At 37.6% G+C, this 21588-nt stretch overlaps 2 protein-coding genes across 2 annotated transcripts in view; both read left to right on the top strand.

Annotated features, from left to right (window-relative positions):
- Positions 1 to 3751: 3751 nt before the first annotated feature.
- On the top strand, positions 3752 to 14098 carry dcp1b (decapping mRNA 1B). Its single transcript, XM_037695827.1, has 10 exons — positions 3752 to 3902; positions 4284 to 4324; positions 4650 to 4777; positions 10526 to 10592; positions 11021 to 11195; positions 11429 to 11527; positions 11615 to 12395; positions 12528 to 12757; positions 12873 to 13076; positions 13924 to 14098. Exons 1-10 carry the CDS (start codon positions 3753 to 3755, stop codon positions 13999 to 14001), a joined length of 1953 nt encoding a protein of 650 aa, XP_037551755.1. The 5' UTR covers position 3752; the 3' UTR covers positions 14002 to 14098.
- Positions 14099 to 21079: 6981 nt separating this feature from the next.
- cacna2d4a (calcium channel, voltage-dependent, alpha 2/delta subunit 4a) overlaps positions 21080 to 21588 on the top strand; it is a 104758-nt gene continuing 104249 nt past the window's right edge. Inside the window, exon 1 of the mRNA XM_037695881.1 lies at positions 21080 to 21293. The gene's annotated coding sequence lies outside the window, so the exon portion shown is untranslated. The remainder of the gene's footprint in view (positions 21294 to 21588) is intronic.

The raw sequence follows: 21588 nt of genomic DNA, 5'->3' as shown, positions 1-21588 counted from the left end.
TGAGCGTGTCCGGCTTTAAAGTCCAGTTTGTCTCTGGGAATCTAAGACAATTGTGTAAATGTAAGAAATGTAAGCTGGTTTGTTAAAGGGGGAAATTCCTGCATGGAAAAGGAACGTTTTTATTCTGCAGCATAATTTGGGATTTGAGGCATTTATGAATTTATTGACTTTTTTTTAATTTTTTTTACCCTTTACAGCCGAGGGGGGGGGGGCGGTGTCTAATGGGAATATAGAGTTATAAATATTTAACTTGATCCATTTAATGTAGCTGCATTAATGTGATGCTACACAGTCACTTTAATACTGTTACTCTGATACTACAGAACTTCTACTTGTTAGGATGTTTTTATACTAATATTCTGGCATTTATTTGTCCTGTTTATGAGAAAGTGTATTAAAACTCAGCTCTTCAGTCCAAAACCAGATAAAGACTCAGATGATGAATTTCATTTCTCTATTATCTGGAGCTGATGGAAAACAAAGGTGGAGAACTTTATAGGCAAGCTTTTTATCACCAGCTCATCATGGTTCCTTACATTCAAACATTTATTTCTGCCTGTAGTCCCTGTTTTATTTTTTTTACTTTTACTTTAGTCAGTTCCCACCACTAAAGGTGAAAGGGCACAATGTTTCTGCCTCAGCTTTAGCAAACACAAAAATGTCTAACTCAGTCATTTTTAGATATATTGAGCTTAAACTTGATGTGGTAGTGGATGTGGCTCATTGCTCACACTTATTCTGAGCAAGGCTTGCAAAATACATGTGTACAACTTTGACATGAAAGGTGGTGGGCAGTACATTATTTAAAGGAACGTTAGTAACCAACAGTTGCCAAAACCTACAATTAGCAGAACGGCAGCTAAAAGCTAACGTGCTGAAAAAGATTGGAAAAGAACAAAGATTTTCAAGGATTTTGAAGAATTCCTTATTCATTCATGAGGAGAAATGTATAAATAAAATGAAGTATTGCAGAAAGTGTAAAAGTTACTATACTTGCAATGAGAGCTGAATAATTCATCAGTTAGTAAGTTTAACTTTAACGTTAAAGACAATAGGCCCTTATTTCTACACTGCAGTATTTTTCAAATAACTTAAATATAACAAAAACTTTTCAAATGGTGTTGAAGCTTTTGGATTTGGTGTGCCCCCATCTTGCCACCCCTTTGAAAATGTTCTGGAGGTACTCTTAGAGTTCCTGCAAACAGGATTTAGTGTCTTGGGGCCATTAAAAAAAATAAATTTTATATATATATATATATATATATATATTGGATAGGCTGGGTTAGTTGAACCTAAATTTTATTTTTCTTGTTTAATAATCTAAAATGACTTGTTGGGAACTGGTGTCATGAATATACTGAAACGATCATATTGGAAATTGAATACTTCAGAAATCTAAGACATCCTTCCTGGAAATGATATTCAAGGATGGAACAGTAACTGATACAAGAACAAAAGTGTCTGAGACTTGAATCAGCAATATCCTCCTCATCATCATCGTCATGATGAATCTGCATTTTCATTTCTGAGTCAAGACCATCTGAGTTCTCTGACCAGTGCTTTAAAGTTAAAAAGTAAAACAAAAAGACAGAAATATTGCACTTGGTCATATTTGTTCTTCAGATAAATTCTTAATCTGGAAAATGATCAAATTTCATGTTTCTGTCAGTAGAAAATTAATCTGCAGCGTTTATTTTGAACTCGGGCATCAAAAATCCTTAGCAAAACAGATTCTTGTGGACTTCATAAAATCGTATTTCTCATCAGACGAGGATGGATTAGAAAACTATTTCTTAGAAGTTTGAAGTCACCATAAGACTGATCAATAAGTCACCATCAACAAAACTCAAAACCACAACAGAATGCAAAACGTTCCTCCCCATCTGCAGCTTTCTAACAATATGAAACCAGGTGGTGGCTGGGAAAAAATGTGTTGTGTGAAAAAAAAATAGCCCCAGAATAGACTTTCATTTAGGAAAATCAGAAGTGTTAGGTTTAAAATTAGACACAGGAGGTTGATTTTGTCTGTGAAGCAGAGTGAGGACATTGTCTGAATTTTTCTACATCTTCTGATCATTAACAGAACAATCAATTCTAACCACTCATCGTCATAAACAGCTGTTTGTGTGAGTCAGTTTGAGCCTGTCAGGAGTCGGACTGTGTTTTTTTTTTTTTAAAGTTTGTTTGGTGTGAGTTTGCAAATGATGGGCCTAATGAGTTATTCATCAGCACATTGATAATATCAATAAGCAGTTTATCTTATAGTATATATACCTCACAGACTCACAGCAGGGTTTAGCCAGCAGGAAGCATGTTGAAACTGAACAATCCCAGAAAAGGCAACAATATATAATAGCTTATATGCTATGAAAAAACAAAAATTGAAATACTCATTTTTACAACAAACACATTTTAAGTAAAGAAGCCTAGCATTCCTTGAAAGAATGCATATCACCCACCCACTGCCATTTATGTCAAGGCATTATGTTATATTTTGATAACAGGCAGATTCAGCGTTTGACACTGTCTGTCCAGGGGGCCAGCAGGGGAGCAAGTAACTTTATAAGGTGGCACCTTTATAGAGCACCTTGGCAAATGCAACAACCACAACACAATTTGATATGTATAGGATTTATGTAAACTTATCAAAAAAAAAAAAAAATCAACCTGAAATGATAATGTACTAAGTACTAAGTAATAATATCACAAGATAAATATCACAAGCCAGCATTTGTTGTCCGAAAGCATTGCGGTCACAATAATCAATCAAAAACCTTTAAAGTAATACTTCAAAGTGCTACCTCTGAGACACATAAAACTGCTCTGAATGTAGGAAGAGGATTAAACGCTGAGTGAAAAGGCAATCCACTTCTAAGCTTTTTCTTGTATAGAAACTGCAGTTCTTTAAACGTGGAAGGAATAGATTAAAATCAGTTAGTGATAATATGAGTAAGAGTGATCATCCAATAAGAGCTCAAAACAAGTAGGGTGACCTTTAAAAATAACCATGTCCAGAGCTTCATAGATTATATTCATGCAGCTCGTGCATTAAATCCACTGATGATTAGTGTAAATGGAATCTCTTTGATGCCCCCCAGTGGATTTAATGGGAAATGTAACATTGGACTTAGTCTGCCAAAACATTTAGGAAATTAACAAAGACGTATTACATGCAAATAAATGTAAAACAAAGCTTAAAGAAAACGCAAAAGTAGATTTTAAAATGATGGACTACTTTATGTAATTAGATTTTTTTTTCTTCACATAATCATAATTTTCAGTCAGTCACAGAGGGTAGTTTAGTCACATTTAAAGGCAATGAGTGGCATAAAGACGCAGTTTGTATATTTTTTTTATTATGTATTGCTCAAATCAAATAAAACGAACCAGCATGATTGTCAGTGGTTACATTGTACATCGCGCAATCGATTTTGTTCCATGTTTTTAATAACCGAAAAATCATGCGGGTTTTCCCCACACCAATCGATTTTTCATAGTCGATTGATCAGGATTGAAACTTGCTGTGCAGCGGGCGGCTACTCATGTCTGCGTTGTTTACAATCTGTCTCTGGCTAAACATGACAGTTGGAGCTCGAAAATTCTAAACAAATATATATTGATTGCCCTTTTTTAAACAACCTCATTAATCGATAAAGCTGTGTTTTTAGATTTAGATTTTATTTGTTTTTATCTGTGAGTCGATACTCACTAAAGCTAGTTATTTAGCTAGCTAACGTCTCCATTAGGAAACAATGGCAGCAGCTAGCAACAGCTACCTTGCTGCCAAAGGACTGGATATAAGTTTAGCTGCTTTGCAGCGACAAGACCCTTATATAAATAATATCGTGGACGTGGCCAGCCAAGTAGCCCTATATACTTATAACAACAGGGCAAATGAATGGGTAAGTCTGAAGACCTGTTAAATATGCCATATGCTAACTTAGCTTAGCTTCACCTGTCTGGTAGGCGCGTTTTGTGTCACTAATACATAGATTTAATTTAGTGGCGTAAACAACGCAGAGTTTTTAAAGGTCAATTAATTGATTTTTTTTTAAAGGTTATTTTTCCAGATGATTTTTAATATTGCACCTCTAAAGACAAAAAGGTTTGCTGTGATAGTTATGAAGTAAACTTGGTAAACTTGTCAGTTTGTTATAAGATTATCAGTTTTTGTGTTTTGACAGTATAAATATCTGGGACAGACGTAACCAAACATTGAGACAACATTGACCTCATTCTTTTTTTTTATTTACTTATAATGTGTTTGCTTTTGCTACTTTTAGGAAAAGACAGAAGTAGAAGGTACCCTTTTTATCTACACAAGGTAATATAATAATTTAAAATTGTAAAATTGGTTTTATTATTCAGTAGTTTGTTGTAGTGGTTTTTTTTTTTTGTTTTGTCTTATCTAATTTTATTGTCACCTTGGTAAATTTTGTACTTTTTGCTAATTAAAACGTTTAGAAAAGGTTTCTTTACAATTACCCACAATTGGAATTTAGTAAAAGCAAGTAATGTTTGCATTATGACAAATGACCATCAGTGCAATTCATTACATGGCTAAATTCAGTTTGTTTTCAGTTTTCCATGTTCTTATAAATTATGTTCTTTACCAAGATTTCCTGTATTTCAACCTCCTTTAATATCAGGTTGGCATCTCCCAGACATGGATTCACCATCATGAATAGACTCAGCATGGAGAACTTGACCGAGCCCATCACAAAAGATCTGGATTTCCAGCTTCAGGACCCTTTCCTGCTTTACCGCAATGCACGATGTAAGGCTTAATGCACTTTTTTGTTTATATTAGTTTTTAGTTTTCTTGTCCTGTCATATTATTCTGCAGCAAGAGTGCTGACTAAGACTAGAAAGAAGGCTCAAATTATTCCAATTCTAAAGTCCTTACACTGGCTGCCTGTTAATTTTATGATTAATTTTAAAAATTATTTTATTGGTTTATAAGGCCAGGTCTTCCATGGCTGAGCACTGGACAATGCCACAGAGACGGTTTTGGTTTACGAATCAGGACGACACCCCAGATCTTGGTTCCTCTCTTTTAGGTGTTCCACAGAGCAGATCAAAAGCTACTAGAGCTATTTTTGTCTGCTGTTAAGGATTTTGAATTGCATTTGACCTCTATGAAACGTGCTAAATATGATTGATAGAACAAACTGAATCTCTACTGATGACATCACTCTCTCATTTCATTGTGAATTGCTGTGTTTTATATACTTTTCATACTACTCGGTGTACTACAGTTTGAGTAAAAATGTTTTCTTCAGAGTTAATATCATAATGGCTGGGTGAAATGATAAATTACACAAACCAAAATGAAGGGTTTGGGGTGTCATGAGGAAAAATTAGAGAAAGTTGACCTAGAGAAATATCAAAGCAGTTCACTTAGTCTGCTCTTGAAACTTTTTGTGATTATCATTTTTCTTTGCTTTGCATTATTTTCTATAACATCTTTAAAAAAAAAACGAGTCCAGTTTCAGTATTTGTGTCAAATTAGCTGTAACTTATGATTGTCATGTAGATCAGTCTCAGCACTTAGTCTATTATTAACTTTTTTAAACTCCCCTTGCTGTTCAAACTGCCATCAAATTGTGCTCCTGAGATTGCTTGTAATATTTCTCAGAAGCCAAATGTGATATTTATGTGACTTTGAAATGAGGTCATGTCTCAAGGAAAAGGGAGCATGTTAATTTACTGCAGCAGCAAGGAAGTCTGATAATGTTTTAAACGAGTAATATGCAGATCATTTTAAAGGGATCTGATAATTCCATTTAAGGAGCTAGGCCCATTTTATCAGCCCAACTTTCCCTGAGACGTCCATATGGCTCCCACTCACACAATCACATCTCTAAGTGTGCCTGTGGGACAAGAGTCTGACAACACTACAAAAGCAGCCAGCAGAGATTAGATAAAACACAACGGTCACTGAAAATCTAAACACACACCGATGCAGAAGTCACTGACAGACAGAGACTCCCCCTGCCGTCTTCTGTATCTTTAGACTCTCCATCAGGTTCTGAAAAAGGCAGGTGGAAATGGATTGCTTACGCCTGCTTTGATCCCTGTTCTTTGATGGTTTGCACCTTTTCTGCCTGTTTTTAAAGCTACACTGAGCTAATTAAAGATGAAATGTACGAGTGCTAACCTGCGGTCAGAGCATCGGTAATGGAGCAGGAGTTTTAGACAAGAGACTGAATCACTTGTCGTGGGAAGGAAATAAATGTTAAAACACTTAAAACCAGTAATCACGCCACAGTTTATGACTGTTTCCTCAGTTTAAAAAGAAGTATTAAGTTATGCGAGTTAAGGAGGGGGTATAAAGCAAAGCTAATGGTAGCTTCAACTGATTGCTTTGATTACAGGCTGATTGTTAAAAGCCAAAAAAAAGGAGATATAAATAATTGTTGTAATCAGACTGATTTTTATCACTCACTGCCATGATTTAGACAAATTGTTAACAATCTGGATTTAGATTTAAAACATAGTACACAGTATTGCATTTGAACTGAGAAACCGCCTCTTAAATGCACTAATACACACAAAGCAAGAGTTGCATAACAATTCGTGAACATCTTAGCAAATTAGGTCACAGAAAATGTGTTTTTCTTGGCTGACATCCGATTTGTTAGTAGTTGGCTGCCAGTCCCAGTGCACTGTGACCTGTCGGTAGAAGGGTCGTGGAATCTTATCATTAGACAAACATGTAGCCCTCGGAGCTGCTGCAACTTCCTGGAATGGTGGTTGGCAGAGAGCGGCACCAAATGCTAAAAATAAACAGTGGAGATATGCCGCAGAACAAGGCAAGATTCTGGGGGGAGAAATTTAGTCTGAGCAAGACGTTATTTCACTGTCCTCTGGAGCCCGAGGCTTTTAACATTCCCTTCTCGAGGCACTTACAGCCTTGGAGAAGTTGTCCATTATCTCAGAGAGCAAGTTCCCAAACCTCAGCAGTGGGAGTGCCTTGATTTTTGGCCTTTGCTGCTGAATGCATTTAATCACCTTTGAGATATTTAGCGTGTTTGCTTTATAATTAAATTTGTCATTTATGTCTCGTGCTTTATTCATTTTACATTGAGTTTAGTTTAAAACCTTAAGTCTTTTGAATAACGCATGTAGGGACGGACTTACCTCCAGGTCGGACAAACGTGTATCCCAGGTCTTTCTCGGACACCAACAAGCCCTTGTATCTGACTTCAGGTTCCTCCTCCAGCCTCTCGTGTTTAAGCTTCGTCTGAAACAGGCCTTTCAGCATGGTCCTGCTGCAGTTTTAACAGTTACTATTCTTTCCGTCTATCCACAGCTTGCTTTGAACCGATCCTAATTTAAAGCACTTGAAAAGTGTTTTCCTTGCCAAACAATTCAGTAAAAATGTTGCCATAAATGATGTAACACCACAAAACAAAGACTTTCAGATGATGATGCACTGATGGCACTGTGTGAAAGTCCTTGAAGTTGAATGAAGTTGTCTGTCCCAGCAGCAGAGGCACGACCTCTTTAGGCCTGGTCTGCAGTCAAGCCTCAGGTAGAAGATGTAAAGTTGCCACAATCGTGTCTTCTTTGCTGCTAGTTTCAGAATCTGTCCATGTCAGCGCTTCAAAGTAGTCACGATAATTCTCTTTAAACAATAAATTGGACATCCCAGCTACCTAAAAGTCTGTTTGCGTTTTTATTTTTAAACCCAATCACCAAAGTATTCTTAGAGTAGTTCCACTGGTTAGATTTGGCTTACAGCTCAATGCTATTGTTGTGTTGCCAAGCACAATTTAAATCCTTGTAAATCAAATTTAAATCTTCTGATACATTCAGGTTCCAGCAGTAACACGATCTTGGCTGCACTGTCTCGCTCCCTGAAGGGTAGGCAGACTTCTCTGGACCGGTGATCATTGAGTTTTCCAAATGAATTTTTTCAAACTAGAAATAAAGAGTGTTTTAAGAGACCTGCCAAGATTTGGAAGTCCTCACCCGTCTTTGTGTCTGTCCTGAATTTCGGTTTGCTTTTGAAGTTTTCGTGCCACAAGGTCATTCGATTGAGGTTTTTTTTTTATTCTTAGCTTAAAACTTAATTTCGAACGTCCCTTCGACTTTGTCTGTCGCTGTCCAAAAACCAGACTGGAGCTCCCCCTCTTTTCTCTTTAGCACAGTTTTATCGGTGCTACTAGTTGTAGTCCTCCTCCCCGCTTTCGTTCCGCCAGTTCAATCTTCCTCTTCTTTTCGGCTAAAATAGATGTTCCACATGGAAGGAGTCAGCATTCCCACCACATTATTGCTTTCTTCAGGAGTAGTGGTAAGCAATGCAAAACACTTTAAAATGCTTTTTAGATGATCCTTTTTATGAGCAGCTCGACAAGGACAGGTCAAAGAAAATGTCTTAAAATGTCAAGAAATTCTTGTCCGGCTCTTTTCCGTCACTTCAGTTCAACATTTTTCCATCATTAGCAAAACTCAGTCTGTACAATATTACCTGACAGCCGGAGAGCTCCCGAGATCTACGTGTTCCCATTTTGATGGACTTTATAATGTCCCCTCTCTAACACCTCACTTCTTTCTATCCATTTTGCTCATTTTTCTTCAATTTTCCAGCTGCCTGACCTGAGCTGTGTGTATCTCTCAGGCTCTGTCAAACAGTTTCATCCCCATTGAACACTAAGTGGCTCTGGCTCCACCAATCAGTCTCTCTGCAGCTACTTATTTGGTACAGAGCTGATTTCCCAGGCTCAACTTAACTCAGCGTGCATGTCTGCCTCCCCTCGCTTGGTCTGTTCCCCTCATCCTCATTGACCTCTGTGTTCTTGTCTGTTGGTTTGGGAATGTGTGTCTGTGCTAACTATATCTACCACACAGCATTGTCATCACTTGAATCTAGTCTTTATGCATGCGTTTCTCTTTACCGTTCGATTTTAAAAAGCGCCATAGTAGGTCGTTTTCAGGTTTTAGCTTGTGATCACTGGCTTTATCCTCTTTTGATGCCTCCATGCTTATTTCTCCTTCACTGCTTCATATTCTGCCTGAGCATGTTCTACGTTTATTCTTTTTAGGTTTACAGCATCTGACTGATCCAGTCTATTATCACATAAGCATGTCACTCTAACCATCTTACTTAGCTATTAACCAGGCTTATACTGTATTTTCATATCATATCTGTCAAGCTCATGTTTTCATTCAGCCTTTATTTATACAGGTTAGTCTCACTGAGCTTCCAGGACTCATTGACAAGAGAAACCTGATTTTAACAAAGATTGATGACAACAGTAGACAATCATAAAAGAAAATTGAAACAAAAACAGCAACGTTGTAAAATGGTGTAAAATACTAAAAATAGGAACATGTCTCCGTTGGTTTTTGCCATGAACTTGGAATATCGATATATATCGTATATCGCGATTTATCTAAGAAAAATATAGAGATATTAATTTTGGTTCATATCGCCCAGCCCTAGTTCAATGTGATTTGAGTCACAATAAAATAGGCTAAAAGTAAATTTGGCATGATACGGTTATCAGGAGCCTATGATGACTATCAAGTTAGTGACAGCTATGCATAAAGATTGATTATGCTAATAAAAAACAATTACCTTTAATTATTGTGCGTCAATTGTTGGCTTCACAACTGGTTGTCCAGTAAAGGCTGTAGCTGTGATATAAAGTTATTTTGTTTTTCTTTATGGGTAGAAATGTGTAAATGATCATAATTCTTTTTTTACATACAATATTTTGCGTCACTGACATCTCATATTTCGCTTCATAAAAGGATTGTTGTAGAAACAATATAATCTAAGCAATTCTTTGAGTTAAATTCAAAAGAAATATAGGAAGTTGAACATGAGTAGAGGGTTAATGAGACCCCATACATTAATACGTCACATGATGCGCTTCTGTTCTGCTTGAACATGTTTATCAGCTCTGAGGGATGTTTTTAAGTAACTGGTAAGAGATGTTTGAACATAATGCATCTTTTTTTTGCCAGATTTTATTAGAGTTGTATGACAAATTTAGCTTCTGAGAAAAACAAAACAACAAACACATGAAAATAGTAGCATTACTCTCTGTGTAACCTACTTTCTAAGCTTGTGACCAAACCACGTTACTTTTCCCCCTGTCTTGCTGACCATGTTGATGCAGTTAAAGAGACTCCTGGGGCTCATGTTTCACTATATAATGGCACTGCTGGCTGCTGTTCCCATTGACTTGGCTGGGAATATGACTCATTTTGAACTCTGTGTTGCGTCTGCTCTGATGTCATCATAACAAAATTGAGCTGTTGCATGTCTGTGTAGTTATTTGATTATAAGGGTATGGGAGGTCGACATACTCATTTTGTTGTCTGCTGACCTTACTTGTTGAGCACATCTCAGGACTGACGAGGCAGTTTCATTAACTTTTCTTTCCCCCCATTGTCTGGGCTATTATTGCAAACCACAAAATTTAGTTAGCTTTTTTTTTTATATAATGAAAATGGTTACAAATTCATCATCGTCTCTGTCGTACAAACACATTGTGTCTTTCTTCCCCAGTGATTATCCATGGCATTTGGTTCTATGACAAGCAGGACTGTCAACGTATTGCCCAAAGGATGAAGATGTAAGTGTAGCATTTTTTTTAGTTTCTATGAAAGTATTTCTGTTACAAAGTATATCATGAGAAAACTTAAACATCAGCAGTACAGCTGGGGTTTTTCTTTTACTGAATCTAAAGAGCAGCACCTACACTTTCTATAGTTTTCATCTAACAAGTTTCTCAAAGATGCACCAATATTTTTGCTGAAGCACACATTAGGTGTAAACGATACAGAGTTAACCCTCTAACTAAAAGCTTGTCTTTCTGTAGACTGTTTTGTTTTTATGAACTGTAATTTATTTTCCTACAATTTATGTCTACATACTTTAAGTAAATCCTACGAATCTGCACTTTATCCCTACATTTAAATTTGTCATTTGATTTTTTTAAAATCTGAGTAACAAAGATCGTCAGGTTCTAACTGATTGTGTTTTTTTTTTTTTTTTGTCCAGTTTGACTCAGCAGGAGCAGTTCGTGGCTCAGTCTCGGGGGGGTTGGTTGTCTCCAGGAGGACGAAGAGCAGCAGGAGGAAGAGCTGCTAGTGGTGGAGGAGAAGGAGGAAATAATGATGCAAGCGCAGTGGACATTATCCAGATGTTGACCAAAGCACGCTCAGAATATAACAAGGTATGGGGGCAACAATGGTTTATTTAGGCTTAAGGCAAAGAAACCAGAACAATGAGTCAAAATGAAAATCTGTAAAATTAAACATTTTAATTTACATTTCTTCATTTTGACAACTAATACATTAGCTGTTGTGTAAAGTATTTCTAGATGTTCTGTGTTTATTCTCTATTTCTTTGACATATTAATGAAAATTTCTGGGCACGTTAATTTAGTCTCCTACCTGTGTCTGTCAGGAAAATTCTACCTCAGAGCCAAAGGAGATTGGTGGAAGCAGTGTTCTGTGTGGAAACCCAAACCTGATCAAACCAATACCAGTAAAACCGAATACTCAGGTATCAAATACAGTCTCCGTGTCAACTCATTGTAACATACAGTTCTGTTGTTCTCCATCTTACGCCCACTCTGTTTTTCTCTTCCAGGACAGTGAGGGTGCAGAGCACAAGACTCTCTCCTTGGCCACTCTGTTTGGCTCTCAGTCTCAACATCAGCTTCAACACACTAAATCCAACGCTGCCCTTCCTGTGACAGCGTCCACGTCTACAGGAAAAGTCACACGCCCACCTGTGGCTCGCACATTGACCTATGACGATGCGGTAAGCTCTGGCAGAAATGTGACGTCTGCTCCAGGTAACGTCGCCCTCACAGCGAGTTCAGGTGGGGGGGTCGGGCTGGAAGCTGGGGAAGACGAAAGTGTCGTAGCTGCGCTTCAGAGCCCCACTGCAGCTCGTCAGCAGCCGTTGAACCAACCTCAGCACTGTCCGGCCATCGCAAAGCTAATGCAGGGGCAGAGGGGGGTCACAGGGGTTGGGGGCGTGCTTCAGACTGTGTCGGAGTCCCCCGAGAACCGGCTGTGCGATAACGGGGTGCCACTTGAACACCACCATCACCACCTGTACCACCACCACGAGCACCACCCTCATCACCACCAGCACCAGCTGCAGCATGACCCAATAAAAAGACTTTTCCAAACCCACCCAGCTCCTCAGCTCGCCACCTCCTTCTCCTCCGCTGCTTCTCCTTGTTGCTCCAACCCTCCTCCTCTGCAGCAGAACCCTCTTCTCCCCTCCCAGCTTGGAGCAGATTCTGTGTCCTGTTCGCACCTTCAAGGGCAACAAACCCAGCCACTTTTATTCCACCTCACAAAGTCTCAAACAGAAACGCAGAACAACCATCAGACGTCTTGTACAGCACTGGGAACAGGTGAGGAATCTGTGTTAATGTCAGTATTCACACATTTGTTGACACAAATACCAAATTTGATCTACTTAGATCCTTACTCTTTGAATACTCCAACAAGAAGTCCTGGAATCAGCCCTAATGCTCTCTTATCAGCTCTGTCCTCCCAGATGCAAGGTGTGGTGTCGCCTCATGAGCTACTCCACAAACTCCAGCTGGTCCAGCAGGAACAGAACCTGATCTCTCACGATCCACCTCGGCCCTATCCAGGACTGGCGCCTCGATTCATGGGGCCCAACCATCATCAGGATGCAGGCTCTTCTTCAGGCACGGTTCCACACCTGACCATGGCTTCCACAGGTCAAAAGGCTGCGTTGCAGCTTCAGGTAAAGCTGAAGTTAGTGTTTGACTTTGACTGCAGGAACGATGGGGCACTAAGGACAGATTGCATTAGATTATAACTTTAATAAAAAAGAAAAAAACTATTCCCTGTGTGTGCAGGTCATCTCCCCCAAGAGGATACCCGCCACTGTAGCTCCTACTATGCTCCTTTCTCCCAGTGTGTTCACTCAGACAAAGTTGAGCAGCAGAGCTGCTCAGGACAGCTGCTCTGGTCCCACAAGTCTGTGTAGACCTCCCCTGCAGGACGAGGTCAAAGCACTTTCTAGAAGCCAACTTCAAGCAGCGCTACTGCATCTGATCCAGGTAAATCGTTGTATTTCTGTTTATATTTTTAAATCTGTGCTCTCATGCATCACTAGGCCTGTCACGATAACAAATTTTGCTGGGCAATTAATTGTCTCGGAAATTATTGCGATAAACAATAATATTGTTTGAAATTTGACAATAATTAGCAATTACTGTCAAATTTAAGAAGAAATGTTTAATTTGTTTTGCGCGTAGTACCTTTTTTCGATCACCACATGGCAGTATAAGACCGTTTGAACCGAAGGATGGATAGTGAGGGAGCGAGCAGCGTGCCTCTTTAAGAAAAATTTGTGGGAGGCCCCTTGATGTGACATGGGCTGTCACGTCTTCGGTTCTCAAAATGGCGGACGCTCAGTGTGGTTTGAGCTCTTTAGCATAGCATTTTTCACACAAAGCTTTTAATAAAAAAATCAGTAAACAAGTTTTTGCAGAGAAAAACAACTTTTTACATAAAGACACGGGTTTCAACTGTAAATTTTGGAGCTTCGACAAGACAGAGATTTTTTCCCCAAGGTCGGCCTGTTAGCTTAGCTCGTAGCTTAGCTGCTTTTAACAATCCAAAAACTCGATTTTGGATGGTTAAAACATTTTTTCAAGAGAAGAGAAAGTGAGGGTCAGTGACGAGCACGGAGTTGAGCCTTTTGTCATCCAGTGTCTTCAGTAGAAAGAGAGAGACACAAAGAAACAATAAAGCCGATAAATGAAAATGAGGTTGATAATTTTAATTTATCATGTGATTAATTGATTTATTGTTTATCGCGACAGGCCCACGCATCACATGAACATTTGTTTTTGTTTGATCGTAAATCCTGCAGTACCAAGTTGCTTACTTACTGTGTTTCAGACTGACGGCTCATTCCTGGACTCCATCTATGAAGCATACGTCAGCCGCTTTGCTAACGACTCCAGCAGCAAGTACTGATGACTCTTCACACCCTCTGTTTCCACACGCTCCCTGTGCAAAGGCTTACTCTGAAAACTAATGTGGACGTACCTGCTCCTGCTTCGATTCACACTCGTCAGGCAGCCGGAATCTTATCAGTGTGCAAAAACGTAAAATAAATTATTAAATGTATCTTTTCATATCAAAGTTACACTTTCGTTAGAAAAAAAAACTATTAAAAGACACGACTTTGGTGCAAATCAAACGTGTTCTAACTATACTGTCTTGTAGGTGGAAATTTTTTTTGGAGCAAATCCGTTTTTAACGAAGGCAAACCATTGCAGCACTTTCACCGTTTTTTCAAGACGTTTACATTATTCCATTGATTTCTCCTTCCTTGTAGCCTGTGTCAACACATTAGGCTCTGGCTGCGGTTTTGTAATCCTGAGGTTGTAGGTTTGAACCCAGGAACAGCATGCAACGTAAAAAAAAAAAAAAAAAAAACGCAAAATATTTCATGAGTTTGCTCTCTGTGGTGACCCCTGCAGGAGGGAGCAGCTAAAAAGCTTCTTTTACTGCCAACAGGCATTACATTTATTAGATTTAATTTATTTCAGTGATGGGAAATACCTGCACTGACATCTTGACACTCATGAAGGGGCATGTTGTTGAAGAGGATGGAGGGGGACTACTTTTTATCTTTTGGGGGGAGTCTTGGTCATTTTATTCTGATCGTTGAAGCACAATAAGAAAAAAGAAGATTACAAATGTCAGACGAAACTACAGGAAACTGTCAACCTGCACTACCTCACAGAAAGCTAGTTTAAACTTGGAGCTTTGCTTTTTTTCAAACAGGCACAGCAGATTTTAAATATTAGATATTCTAAAAGGGATTTCTTCATTACTGACAAATTTGAACGAACTGAAGTGCACCTCTAGCTGTTGTCTCTTAGGTTTTTATTCATGAATATAGCTTAAAATATATTTTTAAAGCAAGTTCTTGGTGAAATAATATGTTTATTTTTTTTATCCTTTTAATTGAGCCAAACTATTTAAAATAAAAGCAAATACAAACATACAGTAATACAGGTGCAGCAACAACAACAAAAATTAGAATATGGTGAAAAAGTTTTTTTTTTGGTCAATCATTCCAGGAAGTGAAACATGTATAGATTCATTAAACTGAGTGAAATATTTCAAGCCTTTCTTGTAATTTTGATGATTATGGCTTACAGGTAATGAAAAAACAAACTTCATTCTCGTAAAATGAGAATATAGTGATGAGGTTCATTATTCGAAACTCTTGGAGTCACACCCTGATCAGATGATTAACTTCTAAACACGAGTTATAAATGTCACATTCAAGTTAAGCCACTCCTGAACCAGAGACGTAAGCATCTTACCTGCTGAGGAGAAAAAGAACTGGACTGTTGCTCAGTGGTTCAATATCCTCTTTTTCAGATGAAAGTAAATTCTGCATGTCATTTGGAAATCAAGGTCCCACAGTCTGGAGGAAGAGTGGAGAGGCCCAGAATCCATGTTGCTTAAAGTCCAGAGGCAAGTTTTCACAGTCAGTGATGGTGTGGGGACATGTCTTCTGCTGGCGTTGGTCCCCTATGTTTTCTGAAGTCCACAGTCCACGCAGCATCTACCAGAACATTTTAGAGATTTCATGCTTCCTTCTGCTGATTTGGAGATGATTTCAATTTCCTGCAGAACTCGACACCATCCCACACTGCCAAAGGTACCAAAAGCTGGCTGTAGAATATTCTAATTTTCAGTATTGGTAAGCCATAATTATCAAATTTATTAAAAAAAATAAAGGCTTGAAGTATTTCACTCATGTATAATGAATGTTTATAATATATGAGTTTCACTTTCTGAAATGACTGACAAAAGAAACTGAACTTTTTCACAATATTCTAGTTTATTTCAGTGCACCTGTAATTGTTCTCAGGGCAGTTTGATGCTTATCATTTTAGAAAATATAGATAATTTGCGCACTAAACTTGTATTCACCCATTTTATACAGTAGCATCCAAACTCAAAACAGCAACTTTAAAGAATATGTTTCATAAAATGCTATTTTTGTACTCTGAAATAAAAAAAAAACCCTCTTGATCCAAATAACCAGCATGTTGCAACTGATTAAACAGCCACAATTTAAATAAACATCACCGTTTTACACATTTTATGTCAAATACAATAGTATTTTAATTCAAAACAATTCTTTATTTTTAACCTTTATAATATCTCTCAATATATAAAACAAATGTAAAAAGAATATCAATAAAAGTTTTTCTACTGAAGTTTCTTCTTATTTGGGATGTTTGCCATAAAACTGAAATAAATATTTTTATTGGCTATGAAATGTTCCCCTCTTGTTTGTTTTGTTTGGTTGAGTGGGTTTAAGATAATTCTTTAGGATGGATGAAACCTCACGTTTCACCAATTACTAAATGTAGACTTTCATTGTTGTGACTGCTCATGAAGCATTCACACTATTGTGATTCATTTTTCTTCAGGACGTTTTCAGCATCTTTCTCGTTCCACAATTTTTGTGCTATTTCAACAAATCGTATCAAAAATGTTCAGCTCTTTCAGGAAAAGGGTGTTATGAGTTTTGGTATTGGTGCAACTTTAGCTTTTTGAAATGTTGAGCCTTTTCTGCCACTAGAAAATCAATTGAGCTCATTTTACATCCTTCAGCTCTTAAGATCAGTTTACAACCTTTTACAGCTCCTTTCACATTTTGTTCTGCTTCAGCTTCTTTCAGCTTCCTTGTGCAAATTTTAAACATTTTTCAGCTACTTTCAAATGTTTCTTTAACTGTTTTGTGATTCTTTTAGATTCTTTCTGCTAACTACAACATTTTTGTGTTCTATATTCTTTCTGCAAATTTCAGCGTTTTCTGCTATTCCAGCTACTGATTTTATACTAATTATAGATGTTTCAGCTAATTCCACATTTTTTGCACTAATTTCAACTTTTTTTCTGCCAAGTTCAGCAAAAATGTGCTTTCCACTTCCTTCTGGTAATTTAACCTTCTTTCTGCTTTTTTAGCTACCATTCAGCTATTTTTTGGCTAATTTAAAAAAAAAAAAATTCAGTTAATTCCCACTTTTTTGTGCTTCTTTCTGCCTAACTGGGCAAACGTGTATTCTTTCTGCTTTCTTCTGCTAATTTAAACTTGTTCTACCTTTTCAGCTTCACTTAGCATTTTTTAGCTAATTTCATTTGTTTTCAGATAAATTCAAGTTTTTTGTGGTAACTTCTAATACTTTCAGTCTAATTAACTTCTTTCTACTAATTTTAGCTTGTTATGCTCCTTTCAGCTTATTTCTGCTAGTTTCAGTTGTTTCAGTTACTATTTAGCTGTTTTATGCTATTTTTAGCATTTTCAGCTAATTCCACATTTTTTTGCTCATGTCAGCTCCTTCCACTTCCTTCTGGTAGTTTAAACGTCTTTCTACCTTTTCAGCTAATTTTCAGCTATTTTGCTAATTTCAACTTTTTAAAGCTAATTTCGTCTGTGCTCATTTATGCTTATTTAAACCTAATTCAGCAAATGTGTGTTCTTTCTTCTTTCTTCTGCTAATTTAAGCTTGATCTTAATTTTAAGCTAAATTTCAGCATGTTTTTAGCTAATTTCAGCTGATTTTCAGCAAGTTCTTCAGCAATAAGCATTCACACTGCATTTTTGCAGGAAATGCAATTTCTCAAGTTGCTTTAATGTCACTTTATTGCCTCGTTTTAAAGCAATCAATAGTAATGTTCTCTGTGGTTTATCAGTGGTTTTTACAGAAAAGGCAGCATAAAAAGATATTAACTCCAACCAACACAATATTGTTGGTTCCTGTGTTAATTTCTTCGCTGTACAATGATCTCATCTGAGAGGACTTACTGATATAAGATTGCTGTTATGAGATGCTTTGACTCTTTCAAAAGCCAAAAGTACAAAACCATTCAGAAAGTTTAGAGGCTTTTATTTTGTTTTCAAAAGTAGCTGGAATTGTGGTCAGTATTGGGTGAAATGATCCCAGGCTGCTCCGTCTTTCATCAGCATCCTTGTCTCCTTCCTTCCTGCTTCCTCTTTCGCAACAAACTGTGGCATCTCTCACTCCGTTAGACTTTACAGCCACGCGCTCCTTTAAACAAAGCAAACCTCGACTTTAAACCTGGACCATTTGGGATTAAAGCGCGCAGCAAAAGCTGGGAACCATTCATTTTGACGTGAATTATATAATACTGAAGCTCGCGTCAGGTTTGTCTAAATTCTCACTGAATCTTTTTGTTTTTCAGGAGTTAGACACACAAACTTCTCTCTGAGACGAGGAGGTTCCAGATCATTGGTTTAGCTGATGGAGCTAAAAGTAAAGGCTGACTATTAGCGGCGGCTTAGAGTAATCAATGATTTCTGGTGTGTGTGTGTGTGTGTGTGTCCATGCCCACACAGGCAGGCTCCACTTTTGCTGGTTTTGTATTCTCAGATGGAAGGTGCCCTCCAGCTTTCCACATTAACCGTTTTAACTTCAACTTGATGAGTCAAGTGGTTTTATTCCTCTAATCATTTTGTGGATCGGTGCTGAAAATTTCACCTTTAAACAAGTCTCCGAGGGTGGAAACTACAACGGGGAAATATAATTAGCTTCTGCAGGACAAAGGTGGGTACTGTCTGCATGCTCCTGTTTCTCCATGTTTATGTAAATGTATTGCTTGTGGATCATTGTACTTTTATTTCTGTCATTTTCTAGTTTGTATGCAGGCAACAATAAACATGTAGGCAAATGAAGATGGGATGAAAACAAGTGTGGCCTTATCAAATGAATATAACCAAGTGGCAACTTGTGCTTTAAATCAATTTACTCAAACTGGATTATGCTGAGTGATATTTACACCTACATTAAAGTATATAAAAAAAGTAATTTGCTAACAAAAATAATGAGAATGCTTAATTATGACTAACATTTGTTACAAAATCTGATTATATTTGGAACAAAACTTCTTAAATGAAGGACTTCATCAGTAATCTGACTCAACGGGAATAAAAGCATTATATATATATACACGTGTATAACTCCTAATATAAGTAGTCGTTATACGGACCAAAGCCTGGTCCTTCTTAATGGAATGTCGTTTCTGGGTTAGGTTTACCGTTAAGTTGAGAAATGTCGTTAGGGTTGCAATGATTTGGAACGTTTTTACTGTATAGAAATAAAAAATACAATTAAAGTACTTATGCTAAGTTTTGTATTCTTATATTTGAACTTTACAAAACTGGGCAGCTCTTTAGCAGATGATATTAAAAATGTTTAAATGGGCAACAATCACAATTCTTTACTTGGAATGTATCTACAGAAACCAACAATGTTCAATCAGGTCATCTGGACAGGTTCTTTTTGTTGCCGAGACGTTTCATTCTTCATCCAAAGGACTTCATCAATCCAAGGAGCCACAAACAAAGTCAGTCCCACAAGCAGCACACAGCCTCAGACGGGTTGACGGGGGAGAGGGCAGGCCCCAGAACCCATCTTATCACCAGTAAGCTGTTTTTTCCACAGGGAGTGTGCTGCTTGTGGGACCGGCTTTGTGGCTCCTCGGATTGATGAAGTCCTTTGGATGAAGGACAAAACATCTTGGCAAAAAAAAAAAAAAAGGAAACCATCCAGATAACCTGACTGAACTTTGTTGGATTTTTTTACCTGGATCATCGAGCATGAATTTTGATGTATCTACAGAAACTTTGCATCAGAAAATACACTAGTAATATGCAATTATGCAGAAAATGTGCTGATATTTTAAATGACATTATTTTTTCTTCCAGGCTAAGATTTAAATCTCATGTTTTAACACTTCTTAACTAAAAAAATCAGTTTCATTTGAGGTGGAAGCAAAAGTTCATTTGGACATAGACTACAAAAAATCTGATATTTTTAAGATGATGAACAAAATGTAATATTTTCCATTTATATTTTTGCTGTGAATTTAAATAAATCAAAGCATATGCCTGTTTTCTGTTTAGTTAATGTAAACAGATGACAAGAGAAGGCAGGAACCACAGTCAGCAGAACAATATGAGCGCTGTGTATAAGAATCCACTAGATGTCTCTGCATCTAAAAAAGCCTCAAACTCAGAAACTAAAAAAATGAAAAATCATCACACAGGAACTTTCTTTTCCTCTCTCCTCCTTCCATCATTCTCATCCTTAATTCTATCAGTTTGTGTATTCATCCATTACTGTTTAAATTATAAAAAAGGAAGGTTAGATTATATTAACTAAACAAAAAAAAATACATTGAGTGGAATTTGGTGAAGATAAAGATGAAAATGGGGCAAAAGATGGACGGGACAACAGACATTGGAGTTAGAAGATAAATGTGTCAGTGTGTGTAATTTGTAAGAGGGATGTAGAAAGAGGAAAAACAGGAGGGATAGTGGGAGGAGGGGTTTAATCCCGCCTGGATTATGGTATAAAGTGGTGCAGGAGAGGAGGAGGAGATACTCTGGGGAGAGAGAGAGTACCACAATCTGTTAACCAATCCATCCATCTTCTGTGCAATATTTTTGTGTGTGTGATTCTGTTTTCAAACTGAGGATGTGAGGTCAGCCCGAGGAGCAAACTGCAGCATTTTTTCTGGGGAGACGTCTGAAAAGGACCAAATTTGTTTGACATTACAACCTTTTTTATTATTATTATTTTTTTTACTTTTATTGCTTTGCTGGATTCAAAATTTCAACATGTAAAAGAGAAGTGGAAAATGTGGACAACCGAGCCCTAGAAAGGGATGTGTAGGAGGATGGCAGGACAACACTGTGACCTGTTGGGCGTAGACGTGACCTTTGACATCCAAGGCAAAACACATTCATTTCTTCATTCATTCATTTTCTTTACCCACTTTTTCCTTCCCGGATCACGGGGCAGCTGGTGCCCATCTCCAGCAGTCGCTGAGCGAGATAGGTACATCCTGGACAGAGTGGAAGTCCATCACAGGGACACATAGAGACAAATGAGATAACCACACTCACACTTACAATTTAGGTACTAATTAACCTAACGTATGTTTTTGGTGTGGGGGAGGAAACAGACGCATGCACGGAAAGAACATGCAAACTTCACACAGAAAGGCCGGGAAGCAAACCTGCGACCTCACTGTAAGGCGACGGTGCTAACCACTGTCGCCCCAAGACAAAAACCTTCTGGACTGTTTGATAAGCCAGGATTTCACACATCTGACATCACTTTACTCAGATTATTTATTCCTTTTATTCTGGATTTATATACATACTCTCAGACCAGCATGCTACTTTTTAGCTCTGTCTTCATAATCCAGTGAGTATATTTCCTTTCTGTTGGTAATGTCTAAGTGCGTTAATCTTTCTATTTTTAACATACATTTGCAAGTTTTGTTACTTGTTTTTCTTTGCTCCCCAAGAAAGACAAAAAGATTTTAGGTACTTCTACATAAAAACTGCAACAAACAGCATCAGTGCTGAATGACAGTAGTCTTAAAAATATGTTAATTATTATATTATTATAATTATGTTTAAAGTTAGCATTCCTTTTAGTATTCTTCATGTTTCAATATCTGGTTTACTCCTGATATGTGTGTGTGTGTGTGTATATA

Source organism: Nematolebias whitei, chromosome 22 (genome assembly GCF_014905685.2).
Source record: "Nematolebias whitei isolate Nwh7 chromosome 22, NemWhi1, whole genome shotgun sequence".
In the NCBI taxonomy this organism is placed as follows: domain Eukaryota; kingdom Metazoa; phylum Chordata; class Actinopteri; order Cyprinodontiformes; family Rivulidae; genus Nematolebias; species Nematolebias whitei.
The sequence above is the reverse complement of the archived record's forward strand: the minus strand, read 5'-3'. Positions and strand labels throughout refer to the sequence as shown.

Coding starts and splice junctions, on each gene's coding strand:
- dcp1b (XM_037695827.1), top strand. CDS start 3,753: ATGGCAGCAGCTAGCAACAGCTACCTTGCTGCCAAAGGACTGGATATA. Junction 10,593..11,020: donor ATTGCCCAAAGGATGAAGAT/GTAAGTGTAGCA, acceptor TTTTTTGTCCAG/TTTGACTCAGCAGGAGCAGT. Junction 12,758..12,872: donor AGGCTGCGTTGCAGCTTCAG/GTAAAGCTGAAG, acceptor CTGTGTGTGCAG/GTCATCTCCCCCAAGAGGAT.